Source organism: Pongo abelii, chromosome 11 (assembly GCF_028885655.2).
Source record: "Pongo abelii isolate AG06213 chromosome 11, NHGRI_mPonAbe1-v2.0_pri, whole genome shotgun sequence".
NCBI classification, from domain to species: Eukaryota; Metazoa; Chordata; class Mammalia; order Primates; family Hominidae; genus Pongo; species Pongo abelii.
Genome location: NC_071996.2, coordinates 78732454 through 78751057, shown reverse-complemented (window position 1 = coordinate 78751057; position 18604 = coordinate 78732454). Strand labels below are relative to the sequence as shown.

At 53.4% G+C, this 18604-nt stretch overlaps 3 protein-coding genes across 3 annotated transcripts; all 3 read right to left on the bottom strand.

Moving 5' to 3' along the window:
• On the bottom strand, positions 1-2688 carry HOXD9 (homeobox D9). Its single transcript, XM_024243235.3, has 2 exons — positions 1346-2688; positions 1-997 (listed from the first exon to the last, which is right to left on the bottom strand). The coding sequence occupies exons 1-2, from the start codon at positions 2139-2141 to the stop codon at positions 756-758; spliced, it is 1038 nt and encodes a 345-aa protein (XP_024099003.2). The 5' UTR covers positions 2142-2688; the 3' UTR covers positions 1-755.
• Positions 2689-5025: 2337 nt separating this feature from the next.
• On the bottom strand, positions 5026-8203 carry HOXD10 (homeobox D10). Its single transcript, NM_001133713.2, is given in 3 exon segments — positions 5026-5539; positions 5584-6065; positions 7405-8203. Coding segments are annotated over 2 exon segments (1023 nt in total). The 5' UTR covers positions 8150-8203; the 3' UTR covers positions 5026-5539; positions 5584-5787.
• HOXD11 (homeobox D11) lies at positions 5995-17642 on the bottom strand. Its single transcript, XM_054549048.1, has 3 exons — positions 16783-17642; positions 15573-16024; positions 5995-6065 (listed from the first exon to the last, which is right to left on the bottom strand). Exons 1-2 carry the CDS (start codon positions 17564-17566, stop codon positions 15789-15791), a joined length of 1020 nt encoding a protein of 339 aa, XP_054405023.1. The 5' UTR covers positions 17567-17642; the 3' UTR covers positions 5995-6065; positions 15573-15788.
• Positions 17643-18604: the final 962 nt, after the last annotated feature.

The following is an 18604-nucleotide window of genomic DNA, read 5'->3' as shown; positions in this document are numbered from 1 at the left end:
TGGGCTCCATTTGATCAGGTCAGCATTTATTAGTAGGAAGCAGTAACATTTACAACTGGTCCTCGGGCAGGAACCGGGAGGGCCACCACCCGCGGCCGCCCACGCGAGCCCAGCCTTCAGGGGAGAGAGCAGTGCGTCCAATGCACTGAGGACAAACCCCAACCCGCCCGAGGCCCTGGGCTCCTCTCTCTAGGCCTCACTGGAGATCTCCGCCGAGGTCCCGCGTGCTCCCTGAGGAAAGGGGGCTTTCGCAACTGGTGGGCAACCCGGCCGGGCTTCACGGTGGGCTAGCAGCCGGGGTGTCCGCACTGTTGTCGCTCTGTCTTCATTCTTGGAATTGGGGCGCACTTGGCCCCTGTTTGGGCAGTGCTGGGGGTGAGGGGACTAAACTACAGCACTTTTCAGAAACATGGGGGACATTTACACAAGAGAGGGCTCCCCAAGCCAGCGTGCACTCACAAAATATAGCATTTCTTAAAGAATCAATGGAGCAGGAAAGGGAGGGAGTGGGATAGGGCGAAACCCCAAAGCCACTTGGTTTTTCCAACACATAAACGAGCAAATACAGAGTCCCCCAAATACCTCACAGAGACCAACCACATAGTTACTTCTATCTAAAAAGGAAAAAGAAAAAAAAAAAAAGACGTCCAAGTCGCTGGAGAGTTTCTGGAAATCAAGCACCAAGCACCCACAAGGAAAACAACAACAACAACAAATCCGCTGCCCTTGGGCGCTCCCGCCAGCACCGCGCCGGGTCAGTCTCCTTTGGGGCATTTCTCCTTGCTCATCTTTTTCATTTTCATCCTACGGTTCTGAAACCAGATTTTGACCTGTCTCTCTGTTAGGTTGAGAATCCTGGCCACCTCGTAGCGCCGGTCCCGCGTGAGGTACATGTTGAAGAGGAATTCTTTCTCCAGCTCAAGCGTCTGGTATTTGGTGTAGGGACAGCGCTTTTTCCGGGTGGAGCGAGCGTGGATCCAGTTCGCTGCGGGGTTGTCTACAAAGAGGGAGGTTTGGAGATGGGGAGAGAGGGGCGGAGGGGAGGCAGGGAGAGACGACAGGGTGGGGAAGAGAGGTCGTTAAATTAATTTCACCAAGGATGGTCGCTTTTCACAACTTGGGGGGAATTATCATAAAAAGCCTTAATGCCCGCGCTCTGTTTACCGTACAAACCGAGCGCCCAGGGTAGGTGGTTATGGGAAGCTATTTTTATGGATGCATGTTGCTCGCCTAGGCTTGGGTAGGCGTCTAGACGTTTTTATAGGTTAGTAAAACTATCAGTTTTGCACATTCGAGCCTTACAGGTTTCAGCAATAAATCAGGAGGCAATTTCTTTTGCACTTACTTGGGTCAAGTTGCTGCTGCTGCGGCTGCGAATGCTGCTTCTCCTCCTCCTTCAGCGGACAGCCCGGGCTCGGGTGGTCGCTGCAAGCTGAGGGCTCCGACGAGCCGCCCGTCCCAGTCGCGGCCCCGATCCCTGCCCCAGGCCCGGTTCCCCCTGTCGCCGCTGCCGCCTTGTCCCGCAGGAACGAGTTGCACGAGAACTCGGGGCCGCTGCTCCCCTGGGACTCCCGGGCCGCGGAGCACTCAGTCCGTTTGGAGGAGGAGGATAAGGAAGTGGAGGAGGAGGCGGTGGAGGCGGCCGTGGCGGGGGCCGGGGCCGCTCGGGTTTCAGGCTTAATCCCGTAGTGGCGCCCGTTGGCTGGGCCGCTGGGGCCAGAGCTGGGAACGGGGCCCGGACCGCCGCCTCCACCACCTCCGTCACCGCCACCGCCACCGCCCGCACCGCCCGGGAAGCCGGGCAGCGGCTCCATCCAGGAGCGCACGTAGCGGCCGGGATCGGAGGCAGAGGCGGCCAGGGGCGGCGGGGGAACATACGGGTGGTAGAGGCCGCTCATCGCTGCAGCTGCTGGGGGCTGGGCGGGCACCGCGGACCACGAGGCAGAGAACACGGCCGATTTGGGGGCAAAACTACACGAGGCGAACTCGGCGGCGGTGGCGGCCGGGCTATCAGCCACACCTGCAGGCCGGCCTTGCGCGCCTGGCCCCGGCGGCCCGAAGCGCGCCGCGAACACCTCGTCGCCCTCATGGCCTATAAGCGAGTCCACGTAGTAGTTGCTGAGGGTGCCACTGGAAGACATTTTGAGGCGTCCCGCGCTCCCACCCAAGGTTACACTGTGGGCCGCCGAGCCGCTCCCCTCCGGCGCCCGAGCCGCCGACTAGTTCGCAGGCTGCAGCCTCCACCATTGGTCGCGCAGCCCACGTGATCATATTTACCAATACCAAGAGTAAATCAGTCCGCTAAACTGGAGGCTGCTGTGATTAAAAAAAAAAAAAAATCATCAACATAAGCGCCGCAATTAGAGCCCGCAGGCCCAGGTCCATGTGCCCGGCTCGGCCCGGCCCGGCCTGGCCTGGCCCGCCCAGCGGCTGCCAGGATCACAGACGCGACCGCATCCAGAGGAGGCGCTGGGGACTATTTGTTCGCTTCTTCTTGCAGCCCTGGGTCCCGCAGTCGGGCCCCGTCGCTGACTCTCCAGCTTCCGAGCCGCGGGCGGCGCGTCCAGGGCACACGGAGCGGCCGGGGGCGCGCCAGGCCGGTGTCGCCCGAGGCAGGCGGGCCCTCGGGGCGGCCCCTGGCGCCCGAGGGGAGCTGTTCTCCCCTCGCCTCTCTCCCTCCCCACACCCACCCCTCCCCACACATCCCCACACATCCCCACACACACGCTTGCTCACAGCTTGTCGTGTTGTTTAAAACAGGTGGAAGACCTCTGTAATGATATTATGCCTTTCAATAAAAATTTTATGAGGTGTATTTGATTATAGATTAATGTGTCCCTAATAAAACGGACGGATGGAGCAGCTCGGAGGGCCCCCTCCCCCTGCCACACTCACACACGCCCGCGCTGCCACACACACCCCGACGTGAGGCTGGGCACACGCCGCGGCCCGAGGGGCGAGCCGGGGCGGCCGGGCGCGGCGGCGGAGGACACAGATGGGCTTCTGCCTGCCCTCGGAAGGGCGGGCGGCCGGGCGAGTTGGCGCAGCACGGACAGTGGCGGCCAGGGTGCTTCGTCTTCTCCGATGATGCTGGAAAGGCCCTGGAAGAGAACACGACACAGGGCAGAGCCCAAATGCTAGAGCAGCTTGCTCCCGCCCGCCGCCTCAGCCCTGACTCAGCGAGTCTCCCCCGGCAGGGCCGCTTCGCGCGGTTCGCACTTAAAGGCCTCGGAGGAGACTCCCAAAATGTCTAAAAATTTCAGCCGAATGGCTAGGTCCTTGGGCCACTCCCTTCTGATTTTTTTTCCCCCTACAGAGGTGAGGTTGAGCAGCCTTGAATCTGAGGGAAATGCCCATTGTCACTCCCAAATCCATGGTACAAAGCCTCGGAAGCCCGGCTGGGAGCCCAGACAAAAGCGGCCGGGGCGCCAGCGGCGGAGGGCATATTCCTCGCTCTACAAGTTGCCCAGCTCACCCTTGGAGGGCTCCCGGCCCACCTCCAGCCCCGAAAAGGAAGCGGGTAAATGGCTACTTATGGCCTGATTGATTACCTTTGCCAATAGCTTTCTGATTTTGTTCCAGAGGGGATGCCTTTGCCTTGTAGCTCAGGCTTTCCTCGGATACATGGCCCGCTATCAACAACTAATGGTGCTCCCCACATGATCGGAGAAACGGCTAAATAAAAATTACCCTCCTCCTGCCCAACCGGTGTTAAGTATGGGGCAAACCTATTACAACGTTTTCAATCTAGCATTGATTCCAAGCCCTCTCCCCCACCCCCAGGAAATGGCCCCCTAAAAGAGTTCGGTCTTGGAATGTTCCTGGTTTTGGGGCGGAAGTTTAAAATTTTGAATGCCAGTGTCCCAGAGACTCCCTGGCTGAGGACTTATAGCACCTAAATGGATCGTTCTTAGGGAAACATTTAAAAGGAAGAAATGCAAAGGATGTGTTTTGTGAAACTGCTGGAAGCTATTTGAAACTGCAGGCAGGACCTGGGGTAATGAATTTCCTGTTAGCTTTCTCCTGCAAGACCTCTTCTCCCTTTTCCCCGACAGGACTAGATAAGTCTGGGCTCTCTAGTGGGGATCCTGTAGAAGCCGGTGGAAGCTGGTGGGAGTCTCCTGGGCCATGGCAGCGAATGGAACACTAGACTTCATGGGAAGTCATGTTCATTTGCAAAATTTTCAGTCACCCTTTCTGCATTTTCTTGCATCCCAGATGCAGCAGTTCCCACCAGCATTTTGTAATTAAATAGAGGAAAGACTGACTGGGGAAAATCTTTTCATTTCTTCCTTTAAAAAAATTTCATGTGGGCCACTAAAAGGTAATGACGGAGCATAAAACCCGTCCACAAGGAGATCAAGGCAAAGTGGGATGGGAAAACTCACCCATCCTCGGCTTCTCTGGGGTCTGGCTGTCTTGCGCTGGGGATGGGGGTAGGGCTGAGGGAAAAGGGGCAGAATTGGATCCGCTGCAGTGCTACACTGCTGCTTGTCCTTGCTCCTGTAATGGAGGCCGGCAATTTCCAGGTGGGCAAGACTAGCTTCAACCTAGCCCCTGATGATTGCTCGCCAGCCAGAAATCACCAAGGCGCCACTGAAAGCATTAAAAACAAACAACCAAAACCAAAGAGGAGAAAACACACAAATGGGAAGCTTTGAGGAGAAAGTGGCTTGGGGTATAGGCTTACTTACCAGGTTCAGGCCAGAGGAAAGCTCACAACCATTGAGAGCGCAATTATGTTACTATCACTGGGGACTGGGAAAGGAAAGAGGAGACTCCCCTTCCTCCCAATTATGAAAACTTCACTCTCAGGCTAGCTTATCATTCCTCTCCCCCAACCACTGCCAAAATCCAACACCCTAGGCCTCCTCCAGCTTTTCTCCCCCATCTCCTTTCCCCTACTCGTCTATCACTCCCCTGCCCAAATGCCCCAAACAGGGAGTGTAACCAGAAGATAATCTCACCATAGGCTTTCATTTCCACCATAACGTATTTCCATTTCAGAAAGCAGAGGGAGCGAACTCGTTTCCAGAGTTTATTGCATAATACATGCGACCAGAACATGCACAGAAAGGACAGGTTGCTGTTGTACTCCTACCAAACCACAGATGCACCACAAGGGAAAGGCTACAAGGCATAAATCGTCAATATCCCATCTCACCAAGGACAATTGCTAAATTCATTTGTGAAAAGATACATTGTAATGTGCTTTTTAAGTCCCCCTCCCTCCAAGCTTGTGGGTTTTCTTAATTTTTTTTTTAAATATATATGTCATTTTTAAAGTACTAGATGTATTCAAAATGCCATGAGTTCATGGACTAACCACACACATAGACCTTTTGTGTTAGGAAAGACATGAAAAAGTCACATTGCTGGATGGATGGATGGATGCTCTACAGTTCCAATAAGTTAAGACCCAAACGAAAATGCGCAATAATAGTTACCCTGCATTACGATGAAAAAATAATAAATTACACGTGCTAAGTTTATATATATGTACATATATATGTATATATATACATATATGTACATATATATACATATATGTACATATATATGTATATATATATACATATATATATATATATATACTCATAGGGATTACAGATCACTTGCAGCACGAACATAATGACCCCAAAGTCACATTCTAGCAGGAAAACAAAATACAACAAAACGAAAAACAAAGAGCAGTGAAGGTTTTGTTTCCGCTTTCCCAGTCCTCCAGCACTGGGCCCTGGAACGCGGTGCCCCCTCTCCAATCCTGGCCTCTGACCGGCCTCAGACCTAAGAAAACGTGAGGTTGGCGGTCAGTTCTCGGATCCGGTTCTCTCGGCTCATCTTCTTGAGTTTCATTCGGCGGTTTTGAAACCAAATCTTCACCTGCCTGTCGGTGAGGTTAACGCTCTTACTGATCTCTAGGCGGCGCTCGCGGGTGAGGTACATATTGAACAAGAACTCTTTTTCTAATTCCAGCGTTTGGTGCTTAGTGTAAGGGCACCTCTTCTTTCTGCCACTCTTTGCAGTGAGCCAATTGCTGGTTGGTGTATCAGACTTGATTTCCTCTAACAAAATTAAAGGGAGAAGAAGAAAAAAAAATCAAGAGGTTTTTTTTTTGGGGTTTTTTTTTTTTTTTTGGTTTTTGTTTTTGTTTTTTTCTTCAGACTGTTCAAATGTACCCTTGGCCATGACCCTGCTGGCAGCCAGGCCGCTTTGGAAAATGCTAATATTAAACATTACTCACATGAAGTGGGCCCTGGAAGGGAATCTTACATTGATGCCACGTTACTTAAATGACATGATGGCAGGACAGTCTGCATTTGGGTTCTCTCTCTCTCTTTCAACTTTCTCACTTGTAGAAACATTAGTACAATAGTAAACTTTCCAGATCTCCCCAGCAACATTCTAAGGGTTCAGCTCCTAACAGGGACAGAGGGGAATAAGCCACCACAAGCCTGGACAAGCCTACCAACCACACTGCTGCCTCAGGTCCCCAAATCTGCCACTTCTTCCCCACCTCTTCTAGGCAGACAGGGAGCCCAACAGTCAGGTTTATAGGTGCCCATTCTCTTTCAAAAGATAAATGGGGAAGGGAGACACCTTCCCCCGCCTTGCCTGGGTATTGTTGCATTCCCCAGAATTTCCTTAATTTTCATGTCTTCTTGCCTCCACACAAAAGCATTCCCCCAGAAAGGGAGCCCCCTACTGTGGCCCACCTCTAAGCACTGGGGGAGAGGAGCAGGATTCCTTCTCAAAAAGCTAGATCCCTGGCTCTTTGCCTTAGCCCAGCCCTAAGGCTGGCCTTGCAGGGAGGGCAATACGGGTTCCACTCTCCCCCTCCACCTTTGCGCTCTTTGCCGACGGATTGCAAAGCCTGCAGCACTTTTCCTAAACAAAGCCAAGGTTACCTAGCCCAGCAAAGGCAGTAAGCCCTGTTTCCCAGCTCAAGCACCAACCAGCCCAGCCATCTCTTTCCCCTCACCACCCCCAAGCTCGCAGGATGCGGGGTGCATACACTTGAACACGAACAGGATCACTGGGCTCAAGGCAAAACTGGAACTGCAAATCTGAGCAGGAGAAAGGAGGCTCTGGGGTCGTGTTTACGAGCCGCAGGTCTCCTTTGCGCTCTTTTGTTGTGTTCAGGTCTAGCTCAGGAAAAATAAAACCGGGAAGCTTTTCCTCTGCCCGGGCGCCATCAGCGTGGGACCAGGACTGGAGGGGAGGGCCAGGGCAGCAGGGGAGAAGCGGGGACTATCTCAGGGCTGAGATCACCCCTCTAACAGCCAGGCGGAGCAGCACCTGCCAAGTCGGGCGCCGGCTCGGCTCTGGGCACCCCGGCACTCCCTCTCTGCCGGGTTCCCGGTCTGCGCGCCCCGCTGGGGTGGCAACTCTGCTCATACCGACCTTTGCTTTCCTTCTCCTGCACTTCGGGACTGGACACGGAGACCTCAGCCAGGCAGCTCCTCTCTTCGGGAAGGCCGCCTTTGGCCTCGGGGCTCTCCACCTGGGAGACTTTGGTGGGCTCCTGGCCGCTCACGGACTCGTTCATCTTCTTTTCCATCTGCAGCTGGGCAGCGGAGAGCTGCGGCTTGGCCGCGCCACGAGGGTTGAGCTGGAGCATGACAGTGGAGCTGCCTTCGGGGCTGTTATTGTACTCTTGGGTTTTCCCGGTGGCGTAGGTCTGACTCAGTCTAAAATATCCAGGGACGGGAACCTCAGGGTTCTCAACGGGACAAGACTCAGGGACCAGCCTCTGGTACGAAGGGACCTCGGACGAAATGAGTTTGTTGCGCTTATCAGAATACATGCAGCAATTGGATTCTTCCTTAATGTTGGTGGTGAAGGAGCAAGTGGGGACTTGCTGTGTAACAGGTTGCTCTATTCGACAAGATCTGTTCGGATCTGTCCAACTGTCTACTTGAGGTATATAAGGATGCACATTCATACCCATATTTTGGTGGTTCACTTCTCTTTTGGCCAGAGACGGGAGCAGTCCACAGGTTTGCATTCCATAGGTCCCCATGTCTGCGCTAGGTGGTGGCATGTACATGCTGGCGCTGCTGGAATAAAAACTGTCACTCCTGCAGGCACTGATCAAGGAATCTACTAAAAAAGTATTAGCAGCAGGAGAGCTGTTGGGAAAGGACATTTTGGGGAAGAATTTGAAGAAGAGAGATTGTGTCCTTTGTAGGCTGACATCTCTAGGAAAACATTCCCCGTGTAATTGTGGATGCCTCTGCCGACCACATGACAACCAAGCCAATGAGATTTGAAAATGGCCTTGAGCCGCAGCCTCCTCTCGGGTCACGTGCTCCAGAGCCTGGCCGGCCGGCCGCGTTAGCACGGACAACAGCGACATCTACTACGCGCCCGCGATAGTGCGCGCTGGAGACAACCGGCCCAGCGCTCTCCGCCGCCCTCCCGTCCGCTTCTCCAGGGCTCGCTCGGCCAGCCCGCCCCACTCGCGTCCCCCGCTTCGGCCCCTGGGCCCAACCGGCGGAAGGAAAGGCTCAGCTCTAGGGGCCTCCAAGTGGACACGCACGGACGGGGAGGGAAGCCAGAGTGCCCTGGCGCCAGCGCACAGAAGCATCCCCCCCACATACACAGGCAGAACGCGCTTAAGAGGGCCGGGTCCAGGACAAGCGGGTGGGGGCGCAGGCTGGTTAATTTAGTCCCGGGCAGCCCAGCAGGAAGGTGAGTCGGCTTCCGCGGATTCCGCGGATTCCGCGGGCCCTGAGACATCCCACCCCAGGGGTCCAAAGGAAAGATCCCCTGGGGCTAAAAAGCGGCCAAGGTGTCTCTCGGAGGGCGGAGGCAAAAAGGGCAGCGAGGGCCGGGACCCGGATCCCCATGGATGGGTCGGTCCCGGCGTTGTCTCCCCCTCGGTCTTCCTGCCTGGCTCCAGGTTCCTATGCACCCCGGAGGGCTACACGAGCCTTCGGCTCTCAGAGGAACCACACCCTGACCTCTGCGGGGCCGGACCTCTGGGAGCTTTCAGCCCAGAGACAATTCTTTGCCAGCAGTTCACTATCCGCGAAAGCGTCCCTCGGGCTCCCTGCAGGAGAACTAAACAGAGGTTTCTCTCCCCACACCCTGATAATGGAGGGCAAAAAGGAAGGAATAGAGGAAAAAATAATTTAAGAAAAGGGGAAACTCTGACCCTCAGAATCCAGAAGTTTTAGAAAACTGACTGGGCCAAGAAGGACAGAGAGAAATGCAAAGGTGTCATTTTGGTTCTTCTGCAAAGAAAAATGTTTTCCTTTTATGGATTTTGTAAAAGCATTGGTTTCTGACAAGTGCAAGGTACAAAAGGTTGTGGAATTTATTAATACATATTAAGAAGAATCAGGGCGATCAATAAAATTCTCATCTACATTCTTGGGCTACTTGGTAATTTTCTTGCTTCTGAAGGTTTTTAAAGAGTTATGCCCGCTGTTGCCACACACGGGAAGATACTTTATTAACAAATCAATCGAGACTTTGTAAAGGATAAGATTAATAGTTAAATTTAGCATAATGGCGTTTGCTTTATGAATTATTGAAAATTATACTATTGATTTTTTCCCTTCGCTGCTAACCAAGAAGGTCAATTTTTGTTTTAATACAAATTGTCAAATATTAAAAGCTATACTTTTGTCAGAAGTTGAGTTTTACAGTTTTGGACAATTCCTAAAATTATTTGACAAGGCTTTGCTTGGATAAGGGAGGGAAAGGAGGTGGGAATCTTAGTTCTCTGTTTCCTTTGGTGAGGGAAACTTCTATAAAGAGGATAAGGTCTGGGGTTGTGGTCCGGCTCATTAAAGAACCACCACTACCACCATGGAAACTCAGAGTTTTATGAGAAACTTCAACAACTTCCTCCCTCTCTCTCTTGTTGCAGGCGGGTGAGCCGCCCTGCGGAAGCCCGGGCCTCGGGGCAGCAGCGGGGAGCTTTAACCTTGATTTCCAAAGACGTGCCCTGAGTGAGGGGCCGGCCAGGGCTTGGAGCCATCCTTCGGCCTGCCGGGTTCCCTTCCTGCCAGCCAAGAAACTAAAACGGCCCCAGCAACTCTGACCATGAACCAGTTCTCAGTCCGGGAGGGCATCTGTGTTCTCTTTTCCCCATACTCGCTGGGGCATGGGCTGGCCTTGGATTTCAGGCCCAGAGACTGAACTTGTGGGTAAATTGGGTTTCCATCTCAACAGAACATTTCTTTGGGGCCTGATGTTCATTAAAGCGCCTCAGCATTCTGGGGTACCTAGTAGCCCGCCCGCTCCTTTACAAAAACCTTTCCCAACAAACCCTTTGTCCCTCTTCCCAAAAAGGAATCTCCCCTGGCCTGGTGGAAACAAGCATCGAACATTATTTTCGGCCTTGGGACCGTTTCGCCTGTTCCCTCTCAGTGCTCTCGCCCAAACAATAACCTCTTTTAAAAAACTCCGCGGTGGCAATGAGACAGACCTTTTAAACCTTTACGCAGCTGTTCAAATACAACATCATTGTCAGGTTAAAAGCCTGGCGCCTCTAACTGCTTTGGCTGCGGCATCCCAGCATAGCCTGAGGTTTAAACATTACCTTTCCACAGGGGTGGCTATTTTCGAGCTTGGGGGTTGGGGTTGAGGATGGCAGGAAAAACAAAACAAAACAAAACATAACTTTTGACTCTAGGTTGCTAAGGTACTGTTCAAAGCTAACAGCCACTGACCAGCGCCCTGAAATTTGCTTTCTCACGTAGTAGAGATCTTGCTTCGAGCCAGGGCTAAGCGTGCCCAAGGCTGGATAAAGTGCCCGCTGCACTCACTTGCCGCAGGCGCCCTGACACTAGCTTGGCGCTCCAGCAGTATCGAGTGTCGCGCTTTTGCATCTCGGCCAGGAGAGCTGCTGGGAACTTGTTTGCCCAATTTTCCCTACCCTAAGCAAGGCAAGACTGTTTAATCTAATCGGGAATTTTATGCCCATCAAATGCCCTTTCATAATCTTTATTTATACATGAAGAAAACATACAGGCTAAAAACAAGCAATTCCTTGCGTTCGGGTAGGTCTGCAGTGAGCCAGAATAGGCAGGATGTGTCTTCAGAATCTGGGGACCTTTCCATTTCAGCTTTCGGTGGCTTTGAGCTCAAAGTCACTCCCATATTGGTTAGAGTTAAATAGGTTTTTACTCACAGACAAAAATGTGTATATCAGACATAATTTTGAATCTGTTCTCACAAAATTCTATTTTTTATCTTTAAAATTTCTGCCTTCAGACCCGCTCCTTGAGACAAGAGACTGTCAATATTTTGAGATATTTTATCATTAAAAAATCGAGCAAGATAGAAATAATACAAAAGAATGATCTGAGCCCCAAAGGATGGAAAGTGTGCCTAAGACTCTAAGGCTGAGGTGAGACAAATGGAATAAAAAGGCAGTGCTCTACAGGCCAGCCTTTATTTTGCTTACGAGTATTTAATGTAGCTGATGTTTTCGATCATCTTTAGATCAGTTGGAGCAGTTATCATTAATAATAAATCAATATTGCACCATAAAGGAGATGAATACCCATATTTGTACCAAGACACCACAGTTCTTTCCAGGGAAAAATTAAAAGAACAGCTTGAGCAAGATATTAGCACTTGTAATCAAAAAGTGGCTTGCATCTGCACTCTTGTCTCCTGGAAGAAAAGTTGAAGCCCTGGGCCTGAGTGGACCTGTGGGTTCTTAGGGTCACCCCGGATTAGGGTCCTGAGCCACCTCTGGGCTGTGTCACTCTTTGGGGACAGAGCGGATAGAGTCAATTAAAAGCTGTCTTCCCAGGGCGCTCCTCCGGGTTGCACTGTGCACCTCCAAGCCAAGGTGAAAGGAAATCTAGGGGGCAAATGGGGAGTCTACCACCAATGCAATAAGGGGTCTATCGAGACGTGCAACAAGGGCCGGCAGCCGGAGAGCCTCTTTCTGCACAGACACAAAAGGCTCCTACTTCGCGCATTTCCCTTCCACTTCAGAGTCGGAGACCTTGGTGCCTCAGGATCCAAGGCCACTCTCCGCAAGCCCCACACACTCTGAAAGATGGGGATGGGGAGAGGTCTTCAGCCCCCAGAGGTTCTGGTGTGATCCCGGACCCTTGTCAGGCCCATCTTGGGCGCAGGGAGGAAAGGAACTGCAGACCGCTGAGAAGCGGTGTTTCGCAGGCGGCTGCCAGCCAAGTCCAAGGGGCCCCCGCACAGCCAGATGTGCAGCCGCTGGGGCCGCCTTGAGAGGAACACAACGACATTTAGGGAGGGCAGCTCTCACTCCACATAGACCGAGGACCCCGTTCAGCCTCGGGAAAGGTAGCCACACTATAGACAAGCTGGACCGGCGGCAGACTAGTGGAGCCAAGGTTGCCCGCGGGGAACACCCACGCCACTCGTTGAAGCCTCGCCGGGGGGCTCACTGGAGCCCCGGCCTCCCCACCAAAGCTGAGGCCAGCTCCGGGAGAGGGGCAAGCGGCAGGCCCCAGGGCCTTTGGTCCAGGGCTTGGAGGGCCAACAAGGCCGGCGCTAATTCTGGGGGTTGCAGGCTCTTCACAATGAACTTCGGGGAGGGAAAGGGGGCAGTCATCCTCCCTTAGAGAGGCCACTGTCCGGGAGCCCTGTCTCCTCTCTTGTGAACTCCGAACGGGAACACAGGCCCTCCCCAAGGTCAGGGGCTTTGCTGGAGGAAGGAGGGCACGCAACGAATGCACTGCTTCTGAGAGCCACAATTCAACTCTGCTCAAGACCGGCGTGCAACTTGGAAGGGTGGCCAGTGTTCTGTCAAAGGCAAAGCCCGTTTGCTTCAAATATATTCCCCGTTCCACAACGCCTTGAAGTATAAACGTTTCCCCCTGAGTGCCTGCTGCCTCCCGTGTCCGCATCAGCCCAGCCAGGCCTGGGCACACCAACTCACAGTCCTGCCGGCGCCACCCGGTCGCCACTGGTAGCCGCGCACTCCAGGCACGGCCGCGGGCTCCCAGAACGATTCTCCCAGTCCCCCATGCGTCTTATTTTTTTCTGAGAGACATTTGGCTAAGTGGCCCGCGCCCTGATCTGTTATAAACAAAAGCCTTTTAATCATCCCAGGCGGTCTGAGAGGGGGTAAAACCGATGAAGGTTTTTTTTTTTTTTTTGCGGGGGGGAGGGGGATGTCAGTGGGGGTGTCCAACCCTAGACAAGGGTCTCCACACTGAAACCAAGAAAATTGATTTTCCCTAATTTAATTAACTAGCAGTGGCAATAGCATATTTCGAAATGCATACATTTATCTTTTAAAACTCTCTCCTCCACACCATCAAGTTATACCAAGATATTCTTTTGCAACAGCTTTGTCTTTAAAGAGACAAAGATTAGACTGTTTCGTGAATCTAATTGCTCCGTTTTCTGTCTCTATACAACTTCTCACACCTCGTGGCTGCTTAGAACAAATAAACTAGCAAACATCTTAGCTGCCGCCTGTTTCCAAGGGGTTGAGGTTGCCTATTAGAATCCAGTATTGGACAGATAAGGTACCGCGGCCTCTTGGTCAAAGGCGGCTTCTGGAACGTGAGCGCGCCCTCGTGTGGATCTCCAGGCCCCTGCAAACGGAAAATGGTATCTCGGGTTCGGCTTGCCTTGGGTGGTGGGCACACAAGCTTGCTACGTTTAGATGCAGTTTTAAAAAATAGATGGAAACAGAAAGAAAAAAAACTGTTTTAAGCTCATGAAATGATCATACTATTAGGGCACTAAAATTTTAACCGATGTCTAGAATACCAAAGGAATCCCCTTCTTAACGAAATTTTTCGATTGTAGGCTTTGTTTCCATTGCATCTTTCACCAAAGGATGCTTTTAAAAGCAATATAACTATATTTCCTTTTGTTCCTTATTATAGAAAGTGCAATAATTTATTTCACAGGGTGGCAAATTGCTTTCAAATTTAATGAAAGTGTAAGGCTACACAGAACTTCCTCTTTCAAATGCTTGATTTTAAAACTGTAGTTCTTCATTAAAGCAAAGGGGACTACTATTTAAGAACCCCCGCCAGAATTCTCAGCCTTTCCTAGCTGTAGTGAAAACAGCTAGCAGGCATTTTAATCTAATCAGTATTTTTCAAAAGAAGTTGACTGCTATTGCATTACACAAACCTTTGCAGAGAAATTAAGGTTATTGATCCTGAAATTAGGAATTTTCTTAGATTTATGGTGAGCTCCTGGTATGATTTTGTGTGGTCATAAATGTGTGTGTGGCTCTGGCTACGTGTGAGCATGTATGTGTGAGAGTGGGTGGCAGCTGAAAATCAAGAAGAACCTTAAGGCGCCTAATTATTCAGAAAGGTTAAAGGTGATGACCTTGACATTTCGGAAGTTCAAAGGCATACATTTATGCACTTATTTTTTCCTTCCCAAATAAGGCTTAGCAATTTTTAAAATTGCATTTTGAAATGCATGACTCCTTGAAAGATGCATGGGGTACTGTGCATTTATAGATTTATATTTTGTCTTTGGGCTTAGGAGAGGTTAAGAGTCATAAGATTCACTTCACTCTTTTCAGAGAGAGAGCTTTTCTCACTTCTCCAGTTTATTGCACATTGCGGAAATCTCTTTTGGGCCCACCAGAAGGTGTATAATATAACCCAATTAAGCTGTTTAGAACTTTGGCTTTTATGGTGTTGTCTAGACAGTTCAAGGTTTTGTAAACAGCCTGGCCTGGCCCTGCAACATAAAGTGCAGTACAGCCCTCACCACATTCTTTAACTTGAAGCGATAAATGCCGTGAGAGGGTCTGCAGCTCCTGGCCCTATTACAGTGGGGGCGGGGAGGGTTTACCTTCCCTGCTCCAGGTCCACTTATGATATCAGCAAGCCCTCTCCACCTACTGATGACTTCCTTTTCGAAAACTTTTCCCTTCAATGGAAGGTTCTAATTTTGGTTTCTTTTTAAGGTACTGTGGCTCCTTGTTAGCTTGTAAGAGATCATTTGGATTTTCTAACCAGTTTTTTAAAATGGTTGCTGTCTTTTCAGAAATCCCAAGTTCACTAGACTAGGGTGGGGGTGGGAGTTTGCTTCTTAGGTTCCTGCTGCCCCAGCCTTACTGCCTGGAGAAGGCAGCGCCAGCATTGCTTGGTCACATCATCAATTCAGAAATTCATCACTAACATGATTTTTAAAACCAGTGTAACCTAGAGGTGGTGGGACGGAACGACTACTATTTTAGTGGGACTAAAAAGTGTTTCATTCGATTTTCAGTTGCATGGGTCCTGGCCACTAAAATATCCTAATGGGGCACTAAACCTCAAAGAGGAGAATTCATGCAGTGTATTGAAGCTGTAACCTCCATTTTACTAGAAACCATTTATTCACACAAAAAAAGACAGTGACTCATGCCTTGATATGACAGACTAAAGGTACATTTCCCAAAGTTTAAATAACCTGCATTCACCGAAGAGGAAAGAAGGGATCTCTTAAAACTCAGAGCAAAACACCAGCGCCTTCTAGCACCCCCAACCCGGCCCAACTTCCTAGAGACCCCGCCGTGTCCCCACGAGGACGCGGAGAGGGGGAGGAGGAACGACAGCACATTGGCGGTAAAATTGTAAAGGGACGTTTGCATTTACCATTTTCCCCTTATTAGGATCCGCTCGGCCAAGTCCCGGCCTCGTCCGCAGGCTGCAGTGGTCGCTGGGAGGTCCCGAGTTGACCGTGGGAAGGAATCGTGAAGTTCCACAGAGAAGAGACGTCATTAAACCCAAGGACATTGGGCCTGCGGAGAGCAGGCTGGTGGGAAGGAGGGTGGGTGAGTGGGGCTGGGGAGGGGGCGCTTCCTGGAGCTCTCAAAATAAGGGGTTTCCAGTGAAATACTGCAGACGGTCTCTGTTCAGTTTCTTTTCTTTCATCCTGCGATTCTGGAACCAGATTTTGACTTGCCGGTCAGTGAGGTTGAGCATCCGAGAGAGTTGAAGTCTTTTCTCTTTGTTTATGTACACGTTAAAGAAAAACTCGCGTTCCAGTTCGCGGATCTGGTACTTGGTATAGGGACAGCGCTTTTTCCGGGACCGCTGGGGGGCAACTGCAAGGCAAAGAGACCAAGGGGTGAGAGAGGCCGCTGCCTGCCAGCCCCCACCAGCCCGCCCAGGCCACTGAGCGAGGGCCAGGCCCTGGCCCCGTTGGGGACATTCTCTGCCGCGGCTGAAAGGCCCTGCCTGCGTCGTGGGGGATGATATATGGGCGGGCACAGGAGAGAGTGCGGGCGTGGACATGTGTTCACGCCCGGACACACACACACACACACACACACACACACAGAGCCTGGCACAGAGGTGGGGAAGCAGAGGGCAAGGCAGGCTCTAAACTGGAACCTGAAGGAAGAGAAACAAGAGCGGGCCCGCCGGGGCATCTGCTTGACTCCAGCGGCGCGCGTCAGCTAGAGGCTTGGATAAAGTCCAGTGCAAGGATCAAACTCCCCCCACTTCCCCACCCCCCCGCCTCTCTCCCTTAAAAGCGGGAGGCTCCGGTGTATGCACTCACACTGGCTGGAAATCTCCCTCCCTCCCTCCTTCCATGGTATCTAGCAACCCCCTGCCCAAAACTGGGAAAAGGCTCTCTACAGCGATTAATGTCCTCCTCGAAGTCTACCTTAAGCCCACCTAAATTGGTTTCCTACCATAAACACGCTTTACAACGGCCCGGGAAATCTTATAGGATGTATAAACCTCTTCGAATGCTTATAAAGTAGCACATAAAAAGGCGCAAGCAGAGGGAGGCCCCCGCCGCCCCCCCTCCCCCGCGGCCCCCGGGCCCACCGCTCGCCCAGCACCCCGTGCCTACCTGCGCCGCCGCTCTTCTCGGCCCCCGCCTCTCCCGGGGGGCCCTCGCCGTCGCCACCGCTGCCTTCCGCTGCCCCCTTGGGCTCCGAGCCAGGGGTAGCCTTGGTGCAGGGACTGCCCCTGCCGCCACCAGCCCCGGTCTTGGGGTCGCCCTTGTCGGCTGCACCCTCGGGCTGTGGCGGCGCGGGCGGCGGCGGGGGCTGCGGCCCGGCGAACGGGGGCCCGGGCGCCGCCTCGTAGAACTGGTCGAAGCCCTGTGGCAAGATGCCATTGCGGCCCACCGCGCTGTAGAAGTTGGAGGCGGCGCCCGCGGGGCCGTGCGGAGGCCCCGGCGCAGCGCACACCGGCTCAGGCGCCTTGAAGAGCACGTCCGGCCGGCGGCCCGCGGGCGGGAGCAGCTCGCGTTGCATGGCCGCCTCCTCGGCCGCCGCGGCCGCCGCAGCTGCCGCCGCCGCCGCCGCGTAGTAGGGAGCGTAGCCCCCCGCGCCGCCGCCGCCCCCGCCGGGGCCGCCCCCGCTGCTGCCGCCCCCCGCGCTGCTGCCGCCGCCGCCGCCGCCGCGGTACGGCCACTTGGCGCGCTCCAGGCCGTAGTCGCGGAAGGCCACTTCGCGCACGGGCTGGACGTGCGGCGCCAGGTTGGAAGAGTAGGGGAAAGTCATCTGGCAGGAGGACGGTTGGGAAAGGAACGACGGCTTGCTAGCGAAGTCAGACGGGGCCACATAGTAGGCGCAGCCCGGCAGGTACATGCTGGCTGCGCTCGGGCCGCACTCGTCAAAGTCGTTCATGGCTCCGCGGCGTGCGCGCCAGCGAGCCCCTGGCCGCTTCCCGCGCAGCCAACCTGAGCCATCGATTGCACAAGAGGCTTGGGCCAGGATCAACTAAGCAAAAATCCCCACCGGGCGCTGACGTGCAATTCATCTTGATTGATTCTGGTGGTAATTATGTCACGTGACGCCATGAAGAGAAATGTCCTTATATCTATATCAACGCTCGCCAACACGCCCCAGGACGGCTCCTGGCGCCGAGAAGCGCGCGCTGGAGGCGGATCGGCTGCCCTCTGCCGCCAGCTCTCCCCGGGCGCTCCCTGACCAGGCTGCGCCTCAGGCCGGTCACCTGCGCGCCGCTGGCCGCTGCCACCGCTGGGCGCATCTGCCACCGCCCGAACGGGCCGCCCGCCCGCGTCTGCCCTCCCGCGCCGCTTTAAGTACGCGGACCGAGGCCGGCGGGGAGGAGGAAGGAGGGGGAAGAGGGGGAGGAAGGGGGAAGGGAGAGAAGCAGCGAGCAGAGGGTGGAGGGAGCCCGGCTCCAGGCTCCCTAGAAGCTAGGAACTAGGTGTGAGGGTGTGAGGTTCCGAACCCCACCCCCCTTACTGCAGCCGCTCCCTCCCCCGCGACTCTGCCACCCTCTGCAGCTCACCCGCCTGGGAGCTTGTTGCTTCTTGTTCACCGGGCGGGCGTAATTTCGCCACTCTCCAGGGCGCAGGGAGCCCTGATTTACATATTTCTCTGCCCAGTGCGTTCAGAGCGGAGTGACTTGGCTCTTTCCGGTTCTGACCCCAGGAGTGCGAGTGCTGGCCTCGGAAAAACCCAGGCCATTCACCTCCTAGGCACTCATCCAGGCCGGGGCCTTCGTGCCCACCCGGCTCTCTTCCCTCCTCTCTGGTTTCCCTCTCTGTTCTTGTCTCTCTTTCTCCTTGCTTGGTCTCTCTTCAGTCTTCTCCCTTCTCTCTCCTGTCTTCACTTCTCTCCTTCCTCTTCTTTTCCGCTTTCCTTCGTCCTTCCTCTTGCTTTCCTGTCTCCTTTCTCCTCTCTCTCTCTGTCCTC